General features: G+C 37.8%; 1 protein-coding gene across 1 annotated transcript in view; it reads right to left on the minus strand.

Moving 5' to 3' along the window:
* Positions 1–4,031: 4,031 nt before the first annotated feature.
* SECISBP2L (SECIS binding protein 2 like) overlaps positions 4,032–25,400 on the minus strand; it is a 61,444-nt gene continuing 40,075 nt past the window's right edge. Inside the window, exons 15-18 of the mRNA XM_034994628.1 lie at positions 20,228–20,448; positions 19,360–19,514; positions 15,857–16,076; positions 4,032–8,345 (exon numbers count right to left, since the gene is read on the minus strand). Coding sequence (XP_034850519.1) covers positions 7,663–8,345; positions 15,857–16,076; positions 19,360–19,514; positions 20,228–20,448 — 1,279 coding nt within the window. The 3' untranslated portion in view covers positions 4,032–7,662. The remainder of the gene's footprint in view (positions 8,346–15,856; positions 16,077–19,359; positions 19,515–20,227; positions 20,449–25,400) is intronic.

Genomic DNA, 25,400 nt, shown 5'->3' on the forward strand with positions numbered 1-25,400 from the left:
CAAGAGACCCATTGGCCTAGTGTAGACTTACTGTCTCAAGATTCCCAGACCAGTCAATGGTCTCAGGATCAGTTAACTGTGGCTTCTGTTGCAATTAGAGATTATATCCCTGGTGAGGGTGGAATAGGGTGGGTGTGGAGCCATTCCCCAAAGGGATATACTAAGCAGACAAAATAATAGATGCCAAGCATAGTTCTTTAACAACAATTTCCTTTAAAAGTTTTTTTTTTTTTTTTTTGTTTTTTTTTTTGCTTTGTGCTTTCCCTAAATGCCTAAGCAACTTCATTGTCTTGATTCCTGCTCAGATTTCATGGAAATTGGGGGCAGCATATCTAAATTGCGGCAAAAGTTACAAGGACATGAAAAAATTTTCTTAAATTCTTGAATTAAAAGAGACAGGTTGCTCAATATTTCCAGGAATTGGAGATAAGGGTCACTGTGACTGGCAAGGGTGAAGTCAGGTATGTATATAGATCTAGAGCTCTTACTGATTACATTCCAGGTAGTTATCCTTTTAAAAGTTGGCTACCATGAATAGCCAGATGAAGAAGAGTCTTTGAAGAGGTAAAGCAGCCCTGAGCAGACCAGGGCATCATGATCAGGCTTACTCAATTTCTATTCTGAGCAAGGGATGCTATCACTTTAAACACTGTGTTCTGGTTGCTAAGGAAACCAGATAAGTGGGTTGCCAACACAATCTTCAATCTTCCTATGAAGATTAAAGCACCTTGCTCCAACTAGAGAGCAGATGGAAGAGGCACAGGTGCGAGACGTATTTCTTATTACTGGGGGAGGGTTAGGCCAGGTGAAGGATGAAAGGAGACAGTTTCTAGTTCATGGGAAGAAGATAAAATTTGTAGTTACTGGCTACTTAACAAATCTTAACTCTTTGCTACATCAATCAAGATAGGGGTTTAAGCCTGACTTCTAGTTCCATTTCTACCACTAAATTTTCTTTGTCAAGAATTGAAGTGAGATTTGGTGCCAAGTTTGGAAGTCAGTTACAGATGTGTTTTAGTTAGCCTATTCCTTTTGGTTATTCTTTTTTTAAAATATTTTTAAAATTTTTAATTTTTATTTTTGAGAGAGAGAGGGAAAGAGAGCGGGGGGGGGGGGGAGGGGGGGGGGGAGAGGGAGAGAGAGAATCTCCACGGCCAGCGTGGAGCCTGACATGGGGCTCAATCTCAGGACCCTGATATCATGACCTGAGCTGAAATCACGAGTTGGACGTTCAGCCAACTGAGCCACCCAGGCACCCGCCCCTTTTGGTTATTCTTATAAAATTATAAGCATATAAGAGTATAAAGAATAATATGCCATACTCTCATGTACTGATTACACAGCTTAAAAATAAAACATTATAGATACACTCAGTTGCTTGTGCATTTTTGCCCCCTTCCTGGTTAATCTCATAGAAATGTCTCGTGTATGTGTCACTTCTCTCTATATGGAAATCATAGTTATTAAACTTACCAGGTTTTCAACTATAAGCAATAAAGGAACATTAAATACAGAGTAACTCGAGCAGGCCCCTAGTCTAGGGTGAGGCTTTTCTATTTGGGATTCAGGTTAGTTTTTCCTCCAACCCCAACTCAGAACAAATGTGAAAAAAACAGGTGTAGTCAGGAGTCAGTATGTAGGAGTGTAAATGCTGCTGAGCATGACTGAATTGCCAATGCTGATTTCCTTTCCTCATTCATTCATTCAACAAAGATATATCGAGTGCCTATTTTGTGCCAGGCATTGTGCTAGGCACTGAAGATAAAGCAGGAAAATAATGCAAAGATTCAGCCCACACAGACCTTAGTAGGGGACAGAGACAAGATGAATAAAATCTATAGAAGTTGAAATGTAAATGGAAAAAAAAAAAAAGCAGGTTTGAGGAAGAAAATGATGAAGAGGTTATAATTTCAGATAGGGTCGTCCCTGATTCCCCTGAGGCTTCACGATGAAGGTGCATTTGTCAGAAACTCACCCTATGCCTTACAACACTGGTTTTAGGAAGGGAAAAGCACAGACGAACAATGACAGGGAGGATGACCTCTAACATTTCTCCTATAATTGAGAAACCAATAATTTTCACACTTTTCTCTCATCTATAACCAGAGGCAACAAAATAACTGCTTAAATATCAATTCATTATCTTATTCTCAAGCTGAGGGTTTGTAAAACAATGCAAGTGCTCCAACTCAGGTAAACAGAGGAGACGGAGAAGCAAAGACCACCTAGGGAATCTGTGCACACCTAAGCAGGTACCACTTTTACTCATATCTCTGTTACCCAAGTAAATAAGACTGCAACCAACACTGCCCTAAATCGGAGTCCCACCATAGGAAGGCTGTGGTTATTAACCTCTTCCCTCCAAAGCCACGACCAAGCCTTGACAACGCCAAGGAGACGAAGCACTCACTCCTCAAACCTATACCACTCCAGGCTCCAACCCACAGCTCACCAACTCACAATTCCACCCTGTCTTTGGTCCCTCAGTAACCGGACAAAGAACATGATGCTCAGGTAGAAGCTCCAAATTTCATGCAACTCAGTATCTTACTTGCTCCAACCCTGCTTCCAGACCCAAACCTTGGATACCAGCAGTTGAATTGTAGCCAGTTATCCAGCCCATTTCTGCAAGAGTAAATGTCTTCTTGCCACAGAGTTGCCAACTAATTACTCAGTGTAATGGGAGGAGTAGGGTAAGGAGAAATACAGGGATCAAGCCTGGGTCCAAAATGGAAGCATCCTCTGATTTTTCCAAACCTTGCACTGCGAAGTTCTAGTTGAGCATGCTTTGGCCCTGCAATCCACAAGGCTGCCCTTGATACCTATTATACAATTAGCCACGTACCTTATTTCACATATGCAACATAAGAACCCAAGCCAAGCTAAAATATTGAATTGCCAAGATAATTTAGAAATGTCGAAAGACCTAACAGCTTAACACATGAGCTAAATGTCTTGACTGTGTTCTCTTCTCTTTCTAAAATGAAATGTATGGTTCTGGAGTTCTGAGCTTAGCCTTAGAACTAAGCACCTTTTATGGCAAGGCCCACTGCTTAGGATACTTCTCTCCCTTCTCCCCCCATTTTAAATACTTACTAATTTTACCGGGTAGCCTTTGACTTTTCAGGTGTCATGCACACCCTCTTCTGGTCAGTTAAAGAAAAACTGATCGCTGTTAGGAAAAGAACTATTGGGAATGATACAAATGGTGGTCAAAAAAGGGGAATATTCTGATACAACTGATGAGGCTTCCCTTCTTTCTTTTTTTTTTTCCTTTCTTTTTGTGATCAGCAAAAATCCATTTCATTATGAAAATTAGTGATCCTATTTTCTAACAGATGAGCGTACTCCTCAGATTCCCTACATTCCCCTGTGACATAGTGACAAGGGACCACTCTAAGTGAGACTCAATAAAATCCAGTCCCTGCGAAAATCAGTTCAGTCCTGGCACACTTCACATTCCAGAAGACACCTGAGGAAGGTGAGGGAAACACAGTTTTGTTTGCAACTCTGAGAATTTTGTGCTAAGACACAACAAAGCATAGTGAGTACAGGCATGACCGTTGATGTGGGACTAAGTCTGAATCCCAGTTCTGCCATTTACCAGCTGTGAGATCTTGGGCAAGTTACTAAACATCTCCATGACCGTTTCATCCCTTAAAAGTGAAAAATAGCACTTCCTCAGAGGTCTGTAGTGAGGATTAAATGAGTTAATATTGAAAGGGCTTAGAACAGTGCCTGGCACAGAATAACTAGCATAAAAAGGAGAAGAAATCTGTAGGGGCTTTCTCCTAACACCAGGATGGTCTCTGCAGATGCCTTGGCCTGTGCCACAGATTACACCAACCCTTCCAAATGGAAATTTTACTAGTAATTTCCTCCTGCAGATTTTACAACCTTCTCTGGCAAACCCATCAGGGCACTAAGCAATGCGATGAGCTAGACTTCTCTTTTTTTCCCTATCCTACATGTTGGGCAGGTCATGAATCCCTTAAGTACCTATTCTGAAATGATAGACTACATTTCAATAATCATTTTATTAGTTACAGAAGAATCTCCACTAGTATTTACAAAGTGCAAAAAAAGCTGTTATTACTCCTAAAGTGTGAAATAACAATTATCCTTCATACAACAAAAGAACAAGATGAAAATCTTTTCATGTTATAATTCACTAATTTTGCTAGTTTTTTATTAGAGCATTACAATTAAGACATTAAATTATAAATTCATGTGGTATACTTAGAAATTAAATTACAAAATAACACAAATACTTTTAAGGTGTGTTGTGCCAACAAAGTTTAAATTTTTATCATTAATTGGGATTCAGATTTTGGATTAGGTAGACAGTTTGGCTTACTCTGTGATGTGTATAAAGGCTGGAAAGGGCAAGGGAGGAGGAAGATGTCTTTAAATAAATTATGTCACAGAAAAATTTTAAAAGCAAAAAATGATTATGTTTTTAAATGGTATAAATTAATATTTTAACCTGCTGGCACAACGTACAGAAAATACTTAAATGACAGAGGTTTTTTTTTTTTTTTAAAGCAAACAGCAGCTTTACAAACAGTAATACTTCTTTATACATATATTAAAGTAACAATGTGTTAAGATTTAACAGTTTTATGTTAAAGAGTTGAAAAATGAATGTAGAGTTCACTACTCATTTGCACATTACAATCCCCATCCCCCCCCAGCTTATTAAGAAATCAGACAAGTACATTATTTGGATATTAATTTTTCAATATTTAAACTATGTGAATTCCTTTTGACTAATTCTTTTCCAAATACTGGAAGCATATAAAATACCCTCTCTGCAAAAATGACCTCCAATCAAAGCCTTTAAAAACTTTTCAATGTATCACACACATTATTTTTCCCATGTTTAGTCAAAAGAAATATATTACATCATTTACAAACATATTTAAACCAAAAATTAAGCTAGTATGAACATTTGTCTTTTGAGAAGTGATCTTCACAGCAAACAAACCTACTAAAGCAGAAATCTAGTTCTGGGAGTGCAATTCATATTATATAATTCATATACTTATGTACTGAAATAGAAATCTAATATTAATTATTGCCATAAAACAACCTCTACACACTAAGAAAAAAATATCTATGGTTTTTATTTCTTGTGATAATGAACCCCTACTCTTACCATTAGGTCTCCGAAGAGCCACCCACTCCCAGTTACAAACAAAAAACAAAAAACAAAAAAAAACCACTTTCCCAATTTTCACACCTCCTCCTGTATAGAATATACAAATTCCAGAATTTATCTAAAGGAAACAAATTATAAGGACATTATTAATACTTATTTAAGCATACTTTCGACACAGTAGCATTTCCTTTAATAAATTTTGGATAGTCCTCTAGAGTGACCTGTCTCATATAAAAAAGGCTGTGGTCCCTTGGGTTTGCTGGCAGAAGATCCTGCACGTGCAAGAGCATTTATCAAACATATAATCAAACACTTCTGAAGTCTATAGTAATAAATTTAAAAGTTACTGGTGTTCTGAAGATTTCCTCAACTTCTCTTTTGATACAAATGTCAAAAATGTAAAATGACAATTCTCATTCAGAAGAGATATAAAATATAAGAAACCTTTGAAAAGCCAATACCTCAAGATCAAGAGTTATCTGAATCACTGACACCAAGCAAAGGAAATTTACACCATAAAAAGTATGAAAAGTTTTTAAACTCACTTTTAAGATTGTCAGTAGTTCAAAATCTCTATCATTTCCTTAAACCAATTAACACTTCCAAATGTGTAGACACAGTAAGGTCTGCCACATATACACCCATGATTACTATTTCAGAGGCTTCATTCCTTACATGCTGTGTTCCTTTAAGTACTAGACTAAATACGTTGTGCCTAAGAAGTCTATACTGGAGAACAGTTTAGACAGGACAGGATAATAATGTCCCCTTTTAGCACACTAATAAAGTTGATAGACTGACATTTTCTATACAGCAATGCTCCTAAACTTCCATAATGCACAAATAACTAAATCATCACCCAAGAAATCTCATTCTCCAGTATTAAATGCCAGCATTATAAAACATCACAACTAGCACAGTAGTCCCAATGAGTTCAGTAAAAAACCTGCCCAATTCTTCTCTCCTGCCTCTGTGAGGCAAAGCCCTGCGCCATTAAACCAGAGCAGGGAAAGTACCCCTCCCTCCTCAGTTCTGTGCCTGCTTGTGGGAGCTTGAGAGCTTAAGGCTGGAGCCGAGGGTGCATGTGTGTGGTCCACTGGAGGCTGGCGATGGGGCGGTGTGGGGCGGGGGGGGGGGGGGGGAGTTGGAGGGATGAGAGAAAAACAGGTCATCTGTAAGTCTCCCAACATTACATAAACTTGTAGACGTCACTACCAGGTGATTGACCAGCAAATAAAACTTCTAGCTGAGTAAGTTTAAATTCTCCCAAGCAGGTACATACATTATCTTAGAGAAGGGCAGGGATAAATAGTGATCAAGAAGTAATACCTGCCTAGATCTGTGTACTCTAAATCATCTAATAGTTTCAGCACAATTAGAACAACTTTCTCGCTTCTTCAAAACTTCCTTTTCCAGCCTTTTGATTATCAGGATACACATTGTAAGTTGTGTAAAGTTCTTCTCCCTGACCTCCTATCAGTAACTACGGTTGGTGTTATGTGGCAGGTGCTCAAGGCTAGGGACAAAATAGGTATTTTTTTAAAAAGGTGAAATGGTTTTTCACTCAGGACAAGTTCGGATACCTAATCAAGTTCAGATAGCAAATCCAGAGGGTCCCAAATCAAAAGCATGCAAGAGAACACACCAGTAGAAGACTCTGTTTCGGAATAGTTTACACGTTAAGTGCTGCAGTCATATAATTGGTTACAGTTAATCACCTGCCACAATTTGCCTAACTTTATGTAAATACGAATATGTACAAGAGCATTCCTGAGGTAAGTAAGAAGTAAATATGAGACAGAACCTGTTAGGTCCTATCATGGGTGACTTTTCACTATTAAAGACAACATCTATCACTTTCCACAAGTACGGCCAGCTCTACTGCATCGTGGTGACTCCTTTGCTAGCCTAAGTTTTGGAGGCTCTGTTTTAGCCTATCCCAACTTTAATCGATTACAATGATCAATGGCTTCTAAAATAAACATTTTTGGACCAAAGAAAAGTGGCATCAGTTTTTAACACAAAACAATTGTGGGCTTAGCTACCCTCAGCCTTTTTTTCAGTTTTCCAAATCTACCTCCAGTTCTTTTTTAAAGAAGCCCAAACAACTTTTGATCAAATTAGAGTGAAGGAGGCATAGTCTTGAAACATTGGTTAAGTGCTCCTATCGATCTTTAACTTTCAAAATGACTCTAAATAGGCATTTTAAATTTATTTTCTTTTTTAAACCTAGTCTTCTTCTATTTTAATCATTATTTTCCATAACAAAATAAACTCAAACAACTGAATTTCCACACAGCTCTTAGAAAGACACTTAGATGCTAATTAAAAGCTAAGCTACAGATTATAGTAAAACAAGTAAAAGACAGCTACAAAAAATATTTGTCAGAAATTAAATATACATATTAAATACTGGACAATGCAAAACGTTGAGATGAAGCATAAAAGAGAATGGCTGCAACCCTTACACAGTTGGAGACAGACAGTGGACATTTCCTGAGTTACAGACCTGGGGGCGGATAACTAAGATCAGAGGGCTCGTTGTTCAGCGAGCTGCAGCTGCTAGGCTTCTGCTGCTCCTGACTTGCTTGGTGGTCAGTAGTCCAGGCCTCCCCATCTATCCCTGGTTCTAGCACTTCAGGCGCTTCTGCCTCCTCTTCTCCACTCTGCTCTGCATGGTCTTCCTCAGAACCATTAAGGGTTTTTCCAAGCTGAAGAGTCTCCATTGTTCTCTGGGTCTCAGAGACCCACGACTCAATTCTACTATTGAGCTGTACTTCTACAGATATGGGTTCATGAGTATAATCTTCCTCCTCTTCCTCATCTTCATCATCCTCTTCTTCGAGCATGCCAGGGACAAGAGTGCTGGTGGTGCTGGTGATGGAGGAATTTAAGAGATCTCGGCAACTGCCATCCAAAGAACCAGTCTCTGTACTCTGCTGGGAGGCCCATTCCAGGTCATCGGGCTTCACTTCCTCTTTATCGCTCACTGTTGATCTCCCAGGGTTTGCAGCTGAGGTAGTACTGCTTGCAGCCAGTAATGATGGCTGCTTACCAACAGGGGCTGCATCAGATGGAAGTTTCCTGGGCTTTTCAGATGTGCTATGCTTACTGGAAACCTCTCTCTCATTTTCTGATGTTTCCAGCCCATCTGAGGTTTCCACCATGTTTCTCCAATTTGTTTCTGCAAATATCAAACAGATTTTTTAAAAACCAGAACAGTTCCAGAATCATACAACTCTTAAAAGAGGGAAGAACAAACTACAGAAATTTGTTGGCTCACCAACTGGTTGGAGAAACTAAAAACTTATTCTAGTACTGGTTTAAATGTTACAAAAGGAGAACAATTCTAAAAAATGTGCATTTAAGATAAAGAAACAAGGAGGCAAAAGTAAGCGTATTTATGGCTCAGAATGCACAAGATCTTGTAACAACAGGAGCTCATTAATGCTTTTACATAAAATCCATATTCATGAGAATCAATGAATTGCCTTTTTTTTTTTTTTGGCCTAGAGGTGTACTGGGCCCAAGGATCCACGAGTCACAGATGGCAGAGCCAAGATGTCCAGCAGAAATACTTCTAATTTGACGTGTTTGTTTCATGCTCCCACAGCAAGTTATCTGAGAACTGTCTTAGCCTATAATGGGACTTGTTTCCACTTATAATAAGCAAAGAAGCCATCCATGCATTTCTAACATTTGTGAAAATCTGTTTAATAATACATGTAGCTGGGCTCACCAACTGAATTTGGTAGCCAAAAAAAGAAGTGTTATTATATAATACAGTGGTGATAATCTAAATTATTTTTAATGACAGAAAGTCAGTTTAAAACAAAAAAACTGAGAACGAGGAGACAAAGGACAGCTCTCTTACCCCTCATTTTTCATGTGTTTTTCTTTCATTTTTCATTTTTTTATTATTGAGGTATAATGGACATATGACATTATACTAGTTTCAGGTGTACAACATAATGATTTGGTATTTGTAAGTATTGCAAAATGATTGCCTTAATAAATCAAGTTAATAATCTGTCAGCATACAGTTACCAAAAAATTTTTTTCTTCTGATGAGGATTTTAAGATCTACTCCATAGCAATTTTCAAATATGCAATACAGTATTATTAATTGTAATTGTCATGTTTTACGTTATATCCCCATGACTTAATTTATTTTATAACAGCCAAGTCTCTACTTTTTGACACCCTTCGCTCATTTCACCCACTCCCCAAGACTCTGGCAACACACACGTGTGTGTGCACACACACTATGTCTTCTTTATCCATTCATCCATTTGATGGACACTTAGGTTGTTTCCATAATTTGGCTACTGTGAATGATGATGAAATGAACATGGGAGTAGAGATATTTCTTTGAGGTAATAATTTCACGTCCTTTGGGTATATACCCAGAAGATGGGATTGCTGGATCATATGGTATTTCTATTTTTAATTTTTTGAGGAACCTCCATACTGTTTTCTGTAGTGCTTGCACAAATTTACACTGTCACAGTGTACAAGGATTTCATTTTCTCTACATCCTTGCTAACATTTGTTATTTTTTGTCTTTTTGATAATAGCCATTTTAACAGGTGTCAGGTGGTGTATCTTGTAGTTTCAATTTGCATTTCCCTGATGATTAGTGATGCTGAACATCTTTTTATATTGGCCATCTATGTCTTCTTTGGAAAAAATGTATATTCGGATCCTCTGCTCTTTTAATTGGATTGTTGGTTTTTTTCAGTTGTATGAGTTCTTTATCTATTTTGGATATTAACCCCTTATCAGATAGATGATTTGCAAGTATTTTCTCCCATTCAGTAGGTTGCCTTTTCATTTTGTTGATTCCCTCTGCTGTGCAGGAGCTTCTTAGTTTGATGTAGTCCCATTTATTTATTTTTGCCTTTTAAAAAAAATAACACCCCCTTCTATTTGCATTATAGCTGCTACCTACAGTTTGTAAGTATGATGATCAAGCTGTAGTGATAAAGCAAGTCTATTCATACTAATATATCAACTTGAATGTCACCTATCAACTATTCACTGATAAAAACCATATTTTGGGCACTTGAAGTCAGGGCACATGGTTTGGAAAAAACCTTTCTTTCCTGCAGTTACTTCAAGTTTGAAGTAAGTTGTTTCCAGTCTCCTACTCATGAAAAAAAAAATCTACTCCTTCTCCTATATTTTCATTCTTAGTTAATAACATTATCATTTTTGTAGTCTCAAAGCAAAAGAAAACTTATAGTACTCATTGACCTTATATTTCTCCCTTACTTTATTCAGCTGAACTTATATGTCACTTCTAGCTCAAAAACTATTAAATTTGGTCACTACTGTCTTAGCTCAAGCCTTCTTTATCTTGCTATACATCTACATATATTCCTAATTGGTTTTGTGAATTGGTCACATCACTGTCTAACGGGCTTTCTATTACCCTATGACAAGATCCAAATACCTCAGCTTGGCATAGCCAAAGCCCTCTGTGATCTGACCCTCACCTATCTTTCCCATCCCATTCATTACAACCCCCAGCCATGCACTCTATGCTTGGGGTCAGTCTGAATTCTCATTGCTCCCAGAAGTCATAACCTTTCTATTTACAATTCCTTGCTTTGCATAAGCTGTTCTTTCCATATGAGATGTGTTTTCCTCCTTTACCCTTCAGACTCCCACCATCCTGGATGACCATCCTTAAATGTCAATTCCTTATGAAGTCTTTCCTGACTTTCCACTCACGTGAATTCCCATAGCACTTCTGGCATATATAGTTCAAAAGCACTTTTGTGTTTGCTGTGCTGCCCCTTCTTCCCTCCTTATCCTCATTCCTGCTCATCTGTGTCCCTATGGTTGGCACAGAGTAAGTGCTGGAGGCAAAAAAGCCTATTAAATGAAAAATACCACACATATATTTAATTATGCCCCCCCTAAAAAAACTTTAAAAGGGCATATATATTTTTTTTAATTTTATGCGCACATTTATATTTCCTTCCAACAGTTTTTATCCTCCCCTAAAAGTGTAAGAGTTCACTTGGAGTTCCACCTCCCCCTTGTCAGTGAGTCAACGAACAGGAAAGAGGAAGGAGGTCAGGATACTAGGTCAGGCTGATCTCTCTCCAGAATCAACCTTAGGCCTTCATCTACTTGGGTAGGTGAGCTGAAAGCCCACATGGGTCCTTGGGATAGTAAAGGGAGATAAGACTTCAAAAGCAGAAGCAAAGGACTCTGCTATTAGCCATCAAGAGACTTGCCACAATAATCAAAAAGCCACCAAGGTCACGTATCTACTGGGGAGGGAGGGTCTAGGCTCCCACTTTAAAGTAACAGATAAAGCTTGATCAACAGCTGATGAGCACACAAACACATGCATACAACATGGAGAAAGAGAAGAGTACGAAAGTGCCATCTTTCTCTAGGGGACAGGAGAAATCTGATTGGGATGGGGAGGAGGACAGTCTAAATCCTGAACAGGACCTCTAGAAGTCCACTTCTGATGAAGGAACCAGGAAGCAAGTTAAAGGAAGAACCAAAGATCTCAACAAACCTAGAAATGGTACTGATTCAAACCCACCCTGCTTCTGAATTTTTATTGTAGCGTTATTTATTCAATAGAGCTCTTCTTTGCTTGTTAATCCCTTCTATGCTTTCCTCTTTTGTTTATTGGGTCTTTGTGAAATTGTCTTTTAAACTTTCAAATCACTAGAGGATTTCTTAGAGGATGAGGTATGTGTATTTCTCCTTTCAGTCAGTACAGAGAAGCTGTCCATCTTTAGTTATACTTAGAACAAGCAAATGAGTTCAAGAAACTACAGAACAAACTAGTGGCAGAAAATGAACAGGAAATTCAGGATGGATGGACTACATAATGAGGTTGTCCTCCCCTCGTAAGTGATTACTGAAAAGCTACTATACTGTCCTATTAAGAACTCAATCAACAGACAGGGAACACAATCACCCTGGCTAAGAATGCAGATTCTAGAGTCAGATTTACCAGGTGTATGCACTGACAAGTTAATTACCTCTCTTTATCTTAGGCTCCTCATCTATGAAATGCAGTACAGTATTTTTTTTAATTTTTAAAAAAGATTTATTTATTTGAGAGAGAGAGCGAGAAAGAGAGAGTGGGCGTGGGAGGGGGAGAGGGAGACAGAGAATCTCAAGCAGACTCCCCATTCAGCACGGAGCCTGCCCTGTGGCTCGATCTCAGGACCCGGAGATCATGACCTGAGCTGAAATCGAGTAGGATGCTTAACCAACTGAGCCACCCAGATGCCCCTGCAGTACAATATTTCTTATCTCATAGGGTTGCTCACACAATCGAATATATTAATAAATGTGAAATGCTTACAGAAGTGCTTAGCACATAGTATGAATTCAGTGAGATATTATTATTATGTATCAAGTGCCCATTATGTGTCAAGTTCCTACCTCAAAGAACTTACAACTTAGTTGGAATTTATGTTCAAAACTATTTGTTTCATGTAATAAGTATGACAGAACTGAGACTCAGCACAGGTGGAAGGAAAACATAAGCAAAGAAAACAAGGGGTATATAAAAGACAGTAAGACTGGACTATCATAGGAGGTTTTCTATTCTGCCAATGATTAGCATTCTTTTCCCAGCTTTGTTTTTCCTTTAAACTATGGGGAGAAAAACATTTTAGGAATCCTGCATCAGGATAACATGGAAGATGCTGTTTGTTGTCTATCCAACAGTCATTCCCCATTTTCTTCCTGGATAACAGAACCCCCAAACTTGGAATGAACTTGAGTCCAGTCCTGGAGGATGAATTAAAATAGTTCTTAGACTATAATGGTTATCCCATTCCTCCTTTGCCAAATAGTCCCTTGCTCGTCTCCCTTGCAGCTAAAAGGAGTCACAAGATCAGTTCTGGCTAAATGAAACAAAAGGAGAAGTCTTCTGAAAATTGTTTCTTTCACTGATAAAAGGAACTCACTGCCTGAACCTCCTGCTTTTGACTACTAATGCCAGAGCCACAGCAGCTACTTATGAACATGAGACGATGGCACAAGAATAGAAAGCCACAGACTGCAAATGGAAGAACAGAAAGAAGGAAAGAGCTAGGGACTTTGAGGGTATTGTGACATAATTAAATATCCTGATTTCTTAGGCCACATTAGTGGTTTTATGTTTGTTGCTGAATGCATCCGATATACAAAGAATGACTTCATGCTTTCTTCTCAGTGTTATTTGTGATTCCTTCCACTCATTTTGTTGGTGTCCTCATAAATCAGCTCATCATGTCAGAATCTTAAAGATTCCATCTAAATCCTTCCTTAGGATTCAACCATTAGCTCTACCAGATTTAAAAAAAAAAAAAAAAAAAAAGACAACCACAGGTCCAAAATGGTGTCACTTAGACTGAGTTCCCAAACTAGAGCTTAATTCCCAATCCAATTGCAGTTTCAAACTCCCCTAGAAATGCGGCCTTAATTGGTCAGTCAGGAAATTTTTCTTTCCATCAGCACCAATGAGTCTGTCACCTGGGTCCTCTCCATCCTCCAAAGATAGGTGAGGTAATCTGCATAAGACCCCTTGCTTTTTCCCTTAGCAACAGTGTCCTCTGGAACAATCTTTTTCTTTTCCTAGTAACTTTCTTCCCTGCCTCGCCACCCCCCCATAAAAACTTTCCACTTTGTAAAAGTCTTCAGACTGCCTCTCTACTTGCTAGATGGTGGCTGCCCAATTCATGAATCATTCAATAAAGCTACCTAGATCATCAAATACACTTGGTTGAATTTTGTTATTTAACAGCTCATAGAATTTTAGCTTTGAGTGGAACCTTATAGATGACCTAGATGAACCCTCCTCATTTCACTAAAGAGAAATCTGAGGCCCAGAAATTAATCAATTATTTCTCAGTCCCCCACGCAGAGTGTGTGAGAAAGCTAAAGCTTCAATCTTTGAACACTATATTTGGTGCCTTTTGAAAACATCTCCTAAGTCTTTGAGAGGTTCTTTTCATAACTTTTCTTTTCATGTGCTCAAACCCACAGCTTTATGAATTTACCTTGAAATTTGCTTTTGAGATCTGCATTATCATTATATAGAGAGAACTGATCTCATTTACAAAGTTGGCACTTTATCTTATTTTCAACTAGTGGCACTTCAGCCAAAAAAACGTCTGCCTCTAAGCCAGTAACACTTATTCCTGGGGCGCCTGGGTGGCTCAGTCCTTAAGCGTCAGCCTTCAGCTCAGGTCATGGCCCCAGGGTCCTGGGATCGAGCCCCACATGAGGCTCCCTGCTCAGCGGGAAGCCTGTTTCTCCCTCTCCCACTCCTCTTGCTTGTGTTCCCTCTCTCGCTATGTCTCTGTCAAATAAATAAATAAAATCGTAATAAAAAAAACACTTATCCTTGATCTGCAGTTTCCTAAAGTCCCAGAGTAACTTGTTCATTGTCTCTGGCCTAGAGCTTTGTCAAAGCATTCCAAACATTTAACTACAATCACAGATAGGGAGACTAGGAAAGGGAGTGTGAGGAAAAAAAGGGAAAACATGAGGACTCATTTTTCTACATGTTAAATTTTAGTTGGCAACAAGCTATTCAATAAACTCCCAGATAGATTTAAAAAAAAAAGAAGAAGAAGGAAGAAACTGGAGCTAAGTTGAAGGAGGTGGCTATCCTATTTTTAAAAAGAAAAAATAGGGGAAGCGAACCAGAAACATCATGAAAACTGGAGAACTTAAGAGTTCAAAGTATTGTAGAAAAAAGGCAAGGACACTCCTAAGACATATAGAGTGCAGTAAATAATATTATTTTAAACATTACACATGTTAAAAAGAAAACCACAGGCCCAAAACGGCATCACTGAGGCCAAATCACCAAACCAGAGCTTAAGATCTAACCTAATGACAGTTTCAACCTCCCTCAGAAATCTGTTTGAAGAGTTTTCTGGTCAGCGCTAGTGAGGTAATCTGTCACAAGGGCCCTTTCCACCCCCAAAAGGAAGATGAGACAATCCATTAATAAGACCCCTTGCCTGTCTCCCTAAAGGAAGGTGACCTGGCCAGGAACCATTCTTTCTTTTCTTTTGCTAATAATTTCCTTGCCCCACCCTCTTTCCTATATATAAGCCTTCCATTTTGTGCAATTCCTCAGAGCTCCCCACTACTTGCTAGAAGGGATGTTGCCCCGGTGCATAAATAACTAAGAAAGCCAATTAGATCTTTACATTTACTCAGGTGAATTTTTGTTCTTTAACACACACAAATGCTGGGTTTTAGTCTGTTTCTTTTTGACTACTATCAAATTTAACTTAAATGTCATATGTCTAGATTTTATAAGCTTATATTCCATAATATTCAGGTCTTTTGTTTACTTAGTAAATCAAAACTTCAACAATTCAGTATAAAGTATTAGAATGAAACTTCCTAGAATTTACTTAGTTATAGGCCACAAGTATTGTACCTTTTGCTTTTTAAACCCCTTTGCGGATTCTGGAAATGTGACTAAATTACAGGGGCCCATAGCAAGTCTCAGCTCCAAATAGTCTCCTAATTTTTAATGGACATGCTTAATGCAATTTTTCAAACCAAAATTCAGACCAAAATGTGAATAATCAATGAGATAAAAAGGTAATGTGAAAAATCATTTTCAAAATGATTTTAATCACTTAAATGGTTTCAACGTTTAAAACATCTGATATATACCATATACCATATACACCAACTTACCATATTCCTTTTCATTTACTTCAGAAATGGGTTCAGAAATGACACTGCAGAAAGAAATGGCGCTTGCCGCAGAGGGGTTCCGAGAGTGCCCCATGTGGTGTGGTGCCTTTTTCACGTTCTTCAAGGCTTCCTCCGCCTGCTCTTGTTCCATTGCTGCAACCATCTCTTTATATGCTTTCCTGGCTTCCTCAGTGAGCTCTACCAACTGATTAAACAGGCTCTAAAAAGAGATTTTGATTAGTGCATTTTGGGGCTGTACTTTTTATTCCTATAACTGACAATAAGTCTCTCTACTGTTTCAGGATCAGACACACTTTCAATCAGCACAAAATCCAAATGGTACGCACACTGCAGAACATTATAAAATACTCTGTAACTTACAGATATTGTTTATGTAATTCTCACAAGTCTGAGGAAATTTCCTGATTCAATACTAGTCATTAACTGTGATATACTGAAAGTTCTTGCCAAGTTTATCAATTCAACAACTGCCCCCTTCAGTCTCTGGCACTACAGTGAGTACAGAGACCACTGGAACACCACTCTGCTCTTAAGGAAACTTCCATGTGGCTGAAAGATAGGAGACACCAATGATTCAAGGTACCTTATTTTAAATGCCTTGAGATGTACAAAATGTTCTGGCTTTTGGAAGAAACATCAAATCTAACTGCTGAGCATCGCTGAAGAATTTCCCAAGTACTATTACCTCTGACATAGGCCTTGAAAAATAGATACAATTTTGAAGGGTGGAGATCCTGCATTCTTAGCCAAACATGCAAAACAATAAATACAGGTATAGACTTCAGAAAGTACAAGGCTTGTCTGGGGAGCAGTGAAGAATCCTTATATGGATTAGAATATAAGGGAATGAGCGTATGCAGTGTGGTATCGAAGTTTATAGAAGAAGATGGCAGCCTCCACAAGAATTAAAAGTTCCCTGGATGTGTGCTTATTGGAAGAGCTTGAAGAAGATCAAAAGAAGTCAGTGATGGGATGGCTAGCTGAAAATATGACACTTATAAGAAGGACAAACCAAAGATACTGGGACAAATGCAAATTACAAAAACAGAATAAAGAGCCTGAAGAAGAATGTAGAGCTAAATAATCAGAAGTTCCTCCATCAGTGAAACAAAATGAACACGAATGGCAATTAATAATTCCAGCAAAATGGTGGGTGGACTATACACATGTTAATAAAATGGCAAAATTCATATAGCATTGAAGTTGAACTTCAACAATTATGACCTCTAAAAAACTCCGAAGAAAAATGAAGTTTCCATAGCCACTAGAAAAGACAATCAAATAATAACTTGTTGTGATTCTTACATCATAATTGAACAACCTTCTACTTCCGTTTAATGTCTTAATTTAGTATCACAATGCAACACACCCACACATTAAATAAAAAATGTCAGATGTCAGACCTGAACATTCCTAAGAATATGTTTAATATTATATATTAAATTATGCTTTCAGACAATGGGAAGAAAAGTACAGTACAACTTTTTTCCTCCTACCAAGGCACTTTCATTTAACTTTAAAACCGTAACTGGATGAAAGCATGGCAAAAAATGTCATATTGCTATGGAATATGTCCCTGAAAATACGTCCTTAAGAAGGAAAAACGTAAGTAGCGTGCTTTAGCCAGCTTCAGTTTAAACTGATTAAGGTAGTAGGTACAATAAATCTGTTGCCAACTGCAATGATTTTAAGCATGCTAATACTACTAGTAGTATCAAAATATACTCAGCATTTACTTATTTTTAAAAAGAAGGAATAATGGATTCTGGTAAAAACAGCTCCTATGTGTTACATGTAACAGACTTCCTAAATATTTGTTTGCAACGTTTAACAAACTATGCATTTAAGTGAAGCCAACAAAAAGAAAATAGGCATACGGATGTGTGATATTGAGATTAACAATCATTTTACAATATAAACAAAACACAGAAATAGTTGGGAATAAAAAAATAAGTAAGAAGAGAAAAAAAGAAAATTTAAGAGAAAAGCTATCAGGGAATAGAAACCTTGAATGTCAGGGTAAGGAGAGAAAGTTTAATTCAAAGGTTACTTTTAGCAGACGGTAAAAATAACTTAGGTGTACTACCACATTATTGCAATGGGTACACTTGATAATATACCACTATTTCCTTTACCCCTATTTTAAGAGTATATTTTGGTTTAAACAATAACTTACCTATCTCAAAGTAGTAGAGGACAAGTGAAACAATGTACAAACAAAACTGGCAAGCATTTTATAAAGCCATACAAATAATCCAGTATATATAATTCAGTAAGAAGTCAATACAATGAAAAACAAACATGTCCACTTTTCCTGACCTCAATCTCACTCCTATTCCATAAACTAACAGTGAACAAAAAAGGAGTAATTTTAATTAGGTGTCTTTATATATGACCCTTTTTTCCCACAGAGGTACTTATCACCCAAATTCGCACATATAGTTTAACATAGCAAGCAGGTATACATATACCACACAGTTTACTGAACAAACATTTATCACCTGCTCATGCTCAAGTAATGTGAAAGGTGTCAGGGACACAAAGACAAGAGGTCTGCCCTCAAGGAATTCATAGTTAAAGGGAAAGAAACACATAATCTACAGCAAGGCAGTATGATACCTATAACCAAGAAAAGCACAGGCTACTGTGGGAGCAGAAATATTGAGTATATACTCATAAAGTAGGTGGGTAGATAACTTCATGGGTAGTGGGAGAGAACCTGAATGGAAATGGGGGTATGCAAACATGGTAACTGGATAAGAAAGGACACACGCTTAAATAAATAAAAATAGTATGGCTAGGAAGAGGGAAAATGGTCCATGAATGGTGTCACAAAATACTTCAGAGTCAACTTCATAAAAGAGTCTTAAAATGTTATCAGTTACTAAGCATTACTGGAGATAAATAACTTTTATTCTAATTATTAATTACCAGCCTATTGTTATTATTATTACTTATTATCATCAGCTCCTATGGGCAAAGCTTTGTATTAGCAGACCAGGAGAGGAAGATAAAGGTATCATGAGTGCAGAATTATTTTGACAATTGGTTAGGAATTCCATTTTCAAAAAGAAAATCCTCTCTAATTAAAGGATCTTTTTCTCTCTTGACTCCAAATAGCATAAAATATAGCCAATATATACACTGAAGAAAATTATTTTATATCATATAATATCGAGTATCTTTACCTAGCAGTTAAATAATTATCATATATTACAAAATTGAACCCAGAAGAAAAAAGCACTGTGGGAAAAACAGGAGCTGAAATCTTTACAGCCAAAATACTGTAGGATTAACTTGTGTAAATGTTTTTAGCACTAAAAAAAGGAAATGTAATATTCAAAAATTTTCCACTCATTCTTGAGAGAGTCATCTCATTTCTTCAAATGCTTTAAAAGAACACTGGCACATGTTAACAGAAAACGTATTGGGGGGGGGTGAGGACAAGAGGGAGTGAGGGAGTGTATCCTCTTAGGTCTTACCTCAGCACCAAAGTAGTTGAAGATTCCCACTACGCTAACAGGAACCAGCTTGTTCACACAGCGTCCTAGAGCTTTTCTTCCAAGGGCAAACACAAAAGGAATTTCTTGTTCCCGTGCCATGGCTATAACATTATAGAGAGCCTCATCCAGGCCACCTGAGAAAGTCAACACATGCTGAGGTCTTAATTTATTTATATAAATGGAGGTATTTTAGCATCCAACAGCTAAAGCGTAAAACACAGCAGCAAAGGATTCTATGAATGCTTGTGGCACTTTTGCTATTCTACTTATTTTCCTATTGGAATTTATATGATGTATGGATATATATATATATACACACACACATATGTATGTATTTTCTTTCTTCCCAATAAATTTTAAAATTCTTCAACACCAGTTTTTGTCTCTCCATAGGGATTGGTATAGTGGGGGTCAAATTTCAATACATTCACTAAAAAAGAAATTAAAATTGTTAATAGTGGCTGATATATTTATTCTCTCAGCCCAAGTGGCAATAACACAGATATATACTACTATTTTTATTGGTATTTCTCCCCTGTGGATAATATGCCTACTACTAATACCTCTGCATCTGCCTACTCCAATTACCCAAAGTGGCTCACTTGGTTGGCCCAACTTAAATCCTTCACTAGTGTTCATAGATTAGGACTTCTTTACAGTCCAATCTCAATTTTATTACTTAATTTGAGGTAATGAAAGATTTCACTTTCTTTCCTCATGTTCAGTATTATGTTTTATACCTAAACTCTGCAAAGAAAGACATATGGCTTTCACTTTAAAATTCATTGTATATCTTACAACTATACTAAATAAATATCAAAACACTTCAAAAGTAAAATGTTCATACCTTTTGACTGGATTTTTTCACAGTTTGGAGAAATTATAACACACTTGATCTTATTTAACTTCATATGTTTAGTAACCTCCCTTAGGCCCATAACCAGCCGTCTCCTTGCTTTTGCTCTCACAGGATCTTTTTGGTAGATGCGTTCCTGAAAACTGACAAGCTCTTGAAGAAGAAGAGTCACACATTCATCAATCTCTTTACAAAGAACCTGATTACAATACCTGTAAAGGAAACCCAAAATAGGTAAGTCCAACCTAATTTACTTTCCTGTAATTATAAGATTATGTTAGGGAAAAAAAATATCCAATAAGAGGTTTTCATTGAAAAATCAACTCTTTAAAATCTCTTAAATCCTACTGAGAATTAGAAAAAGAGAAGTTTTGCTGAATTACAACAGATTGGCTTTTATGGAAAGGTTAGATTATCCTCAGATAAGTACTACCCAAACTCCCAATTATTAAATTATTAAGGATATAAATCAAATGTGAGCCTGTTATTTGATAAAAAGAGATATAATGTTTCTGGTAAAAAGATATAAAGTTATTTCATTCCAGTAAATACCAATGATCCTTCTCGTAGGAAAGAAATATAATTTCCCAGAAGCTAACTGAATGCCCTCATACCAACCAAGTCATCCTCCACACTCTGATAAGTCACAATCTCTGGGAAATTGGCTTCCTCGACCACAAAAATACGGAGTTAGGTAAGATGGCCTCAACGGCTCCTCTAACAATGAAAATCTATGGCTGTGAAGGATGAACTCAGTAATCAAATTAAAGCCAAAGTCAAAGAAGCCTTGAGGTAAAAGTCACATGCCCTTATAGCAAGCAAAGCAAATGAATGAGGCTCTTTGTAAGATCCTGTATGGCTATAATGCGAGCAACAGACAGGCAGTGAGTGAGGCCACTGAAGTACTTAATTGCAGGGATAAGGAAGTCATCCAAGTTTACTTTCTCCCTATATACTCTTTTTCAAGTTCTCATCCTTAACCTCTACTATAAACAGGTACTTAACAGGGAGAATTGGTATAATTTCTAACCTAAGACTAACCAGGCAAGTAAATTTCCACTTCTGAATTATATTATATAGTAGAAAAATACTAGGCCTGCCTTCTTTAGTGGAAAAAAACTGTTTTTGGAAAATTTTTTTCTTTATGTGAAAAATATTTAAATAAGTAGTGTTTAAATAAGTAAATAAGTGTGACACTACTTCAGAAGAGAAGATAAAGACTGAGGAAAAATTATCAAAGTATGCAAAATTAAAGACTGCACTTAGAAAATAGAAAATAAAAAATGCCGTTTTCTTCATTCTGTTTTTCTTTCAAGCTGTTTATTTCATACATATGTAACATTTTACTCCCCAAGTGTTTCCTTTGCTCCACATCTATTATCTGACATTTAATTAACTTCCCAAATCCAGACAAAAAGAATTAGTTCAAAAACAATAGTATTAAAGAAAAGGAACAGGACGGAAGGATCAAGATGGCAGAACAGGAAGATCCCAAGCTCATCTCCCAGAGACACACCAAAATTACAACATCATACAGAACAACTCTCTGAGAACGATGTGACAAATAGCAAAAATTGCTCTTCCACAACTCAAGATAGAAAAAGCCATACCAGACAAGTAGGAAACGCAGAAAAGGGCTCTAGTCAGGACCCACATCCCCTGCTCAGTGACTCCCAAACAGGAGGGATATTACAAACGCAGAGGCCATCCTTCCTAAGGAGCAAAGGGTTTAAACCCTGTATCAAGCATGCCCATCCTGGGGACATGCATCAGGAAGAAGAGGTCCCATAAACGCTGGCTTTGAAAATCTATGGGGCTTAACTCCAGGAGAGCTAGGGGGTTAAAAGAAACTGAGACTCTACTCTTAAAGGGCACAGGCACAAACTCATTGGCTCTGAGACCCAGCATAGAGGCAGCATTTTGAAAAGCGCCTGGGCCACACATGAAGATTTGCTAACTTTAGGGCATGTGCAGAAGGGGCAGGGATCTATGGGAACATTTTCCTGGAACAGAAGCACTGGTGGGAGCCATTTCTGACACTCTTCTTCTACCTTGCTAATACCGCTTGCCCTGCCTCAGCATGCCCCCGCAGACCCACTCTACTTAACAATGCTGGCCCCCATACGCATCCCCCTCAAAGTGGCTCCCACCCCACTGCACCTGGCAGGTAGTCTCAGCCAGATCCCATGGTCCCCCAAAGCAGCTCCCAGTCCACCAGACTTGGTGGGCAGCCCAGGCCAGGTTTAAGGGCCCCCTCTAAAACAAGTCCCATCCCACCACACTCAGCAAGTGGCCCTGAGTGGGATCGGCATCCCTGCAAAGCAGCTCCTGCCCTGCCATGCAGCAGGGAGCCTCAGACTGATACCTCCCAAAGCAGCTACAGCCCCGACCACCAAAATGCCCCCAACCACTACAGCAGGGTCTTTCAGCCAGCTGCATGTGAGGCCAAGCCCACCCACCAGTGCAAACCCAGCAGTCACAGCCCAGCCATAACAGAAGGACACATGTCGTCCACATGCGGGACACCCCGAAGTGCCTGGGTCTGGGCACCAGGGGAGACTGTGCTTCAAGGCCCCACAGGATGCCTTCTACATTAGGTCACTCCATCAAGGCTCTGAGACATAGCTAATCTATCTAACACATAAGAACAAAGAGAGTCGGGGAAAATGAGAAGACAGAGAAATAGGTTTTGGAGGAAAGAACAAGACAAACCTGAGAAAAGAATGAAATGAAATGGAGATAAGTAAACTACCTAATAAAGAGTTCAAAGTAATGGTCATAAAGATGTTGACCAAACTCAAGCAGAATGGATGAACACAGTGAGAACTTCAACAAACAGATAAAACTATCAAAAAGAAAGATAAAATAATACACTAGAGGGAATCAAAAGCACATTAGATGATGCAGAAGAATGATCAGTGATCTGGAAGCCAGGGTAGTGAGTGTCACCCAAGTTGAACAGCAAGGAGACAAACTTTAAAAAATGAGGATAGTTTAAGAGACCTCTGAGACAACATCAAGCAGACTAACATTTACATTATAGGAGTCCCATAAGGGGAAAAAAAGAGAGAAGTAGAAAGCTTATTTGAGGAAATAATGTCAGAAAACTTCCCTAAGCTGGGGAAGAAAACAGACATCCAGTTCCAGGAAGCACAGGGAGCCAAAAACAAGATTAATGCAAAGAGATTTACACTAAGACATATAATAACTAAGATGTCAAAAATTAAAGATAAGGAGATAATCTTAGAAGCAGCAAGAGAAAAGCAACTAGTTACATACAAGAGAACATACATAAAATTATCAGCTGATCTTTCAACAGAAACTTTGCAGGCAGAAGAGAATGTCACCATATAAGTACTGAAAGGAAAAAACCGACAACCAAGAAATTTACCTGGCAAGATCATCATTCAGAATTGAAGAAGAGATGAAGAGTTTAAAGACAAAAGTTAAAGGAGCTCATCAACACTCAACTGGCCTTATAAGAAATGTTAAAGGGACTTCTTTAAGTGGAAGAGAAAAAGCCACAACTAGACGAAAGTTATAAAGGAAAAAAATCTCACTGGTAAAAGCAAACATACTGCAAAGGTAGTGTAGATCAACCACTTATAAAGTTAGTATGAAGGTTAAAAACAAAAACAGTAAAATCAATCATGTCTACAATATTTTGTTAAGGGATACAAAATAAAGATATAAAGCAGGATGTCAAAACATAAAACACTGCAGGGCAGGGAAAAATGTAGTGCTTTTAGAATGTGAACTTAAGAAATCATCAACTTAAATAAACTTACATACATAGGATATTATACATGAACTTTGTGATAAGGAAACCAAAAACCTAAATAGATACAAAGGAAATAAAGAGAAAGGAATCCAAACATAACACTAAAGAAAGTCATCAAATCCCAAGGGAAGAGATCAAGGAAAAAAACACCAAAAAAACAGAGAACTACAAAAATAGAAAACAAAAAAATGGCAATAAGTACTACCTACCAATAATTACTTTAAGTGTAAATGGAAGAAATATTATAATCAAAGACTCAGGGTGGTTGAATGGATAAAAAAGCAAGACCTATCAAAACGCTGCTTATCAGAGACTCAATCCAGGGGTGCCTAGGTGGCTCAGTCAGTTAGGCATCCGACTCTTGATTCAGCTGAGGTCATGATCTCTGCGTCTCTCTCTCCCTCTGCTTCCCCCCATACCCCCAAACACACACCCACTGCTTATGCTCTCTAAGAAAAAAAACAAAACTAAACTAAATTCACACCTAAGACACATACAGACTGGAAGAAGATTCCATGCACACAGAAACGAAAAGAAAGCTGGGGTAGGAATAGTTACATCAGACAAAATGGACTTTAAAACAAAGACTGTACAAGAGACAAAGAAGGACATTAAATAATGATAAAGGGATCAATCTAACAAGAGGATATAACAATTATAAATATCTATATACCCAACATAGGAGCACCTAAATATACAAAGGAATATTTATAGACACAAAGGTAGAAACTGATAGTAACATAATAACACCCCACCTACATCAATAGAGAGATCATCCAAAGAGAAAATCAGTAAGGAAACAGTGGCCTTAAACAACAGACTAGACCAGACAGACATAATACAAATAAAAAGAACACTCCATCCAAAACAGCAGAAAACACACTCCTTTCAAGTGCACATGGAACCTTCTCCAGGGTGGATCACATGTTAGGCCACCAAACAAGTCTCAATACATTTAAGAAGACCGAAATCATATCAAGCATCTTTTCAACTACAATGGGATGAAACCAGAAATCAATTACAAGGGGGAAAAAAAACTGGAAAAAACACAAACATGAGGAGGCCAAACAACATACAAATAAGCAACCAATGGGTCAAAGAAATCAAAGAAGGAATTAAAAAATATCTTGAGACAAATGAAAATGGAAACACAACCTCCAAAATCCGTGGTACACAGCAAAAACAGTTCTAAGAGAGAAGTTTAAAGTGATACTGGCCTACTCTAAGAAACAAGAAAAATCTCCAATAAACAATCTAACCTTACACATAAAGGAACTAAAAAAAGAAAAAGAAGGCCCAAAGTGAGCAGAAGGAAGTAAATAATAAAGGTCAGAGAGGAACTAAATAAAATAGAGACTGAAAAAGAAACAACAGAAAAGATCA

This window comes from Mirounga leonina, unplaced genomic scaffold (genome assembly GCF_011800145.1).
Source record: "Mirounga leonina isolate KUSES-001 unplaced genomic scaffold, KU_Mleo_1.0 Mir_91, whole genome shotgun sequence".
Lineage (NCBI taxonomy): Eukaryota > Metazoa > Chordata > Mammalia > Carnivora > Phocidae > Mirounga > Mirounga leonina.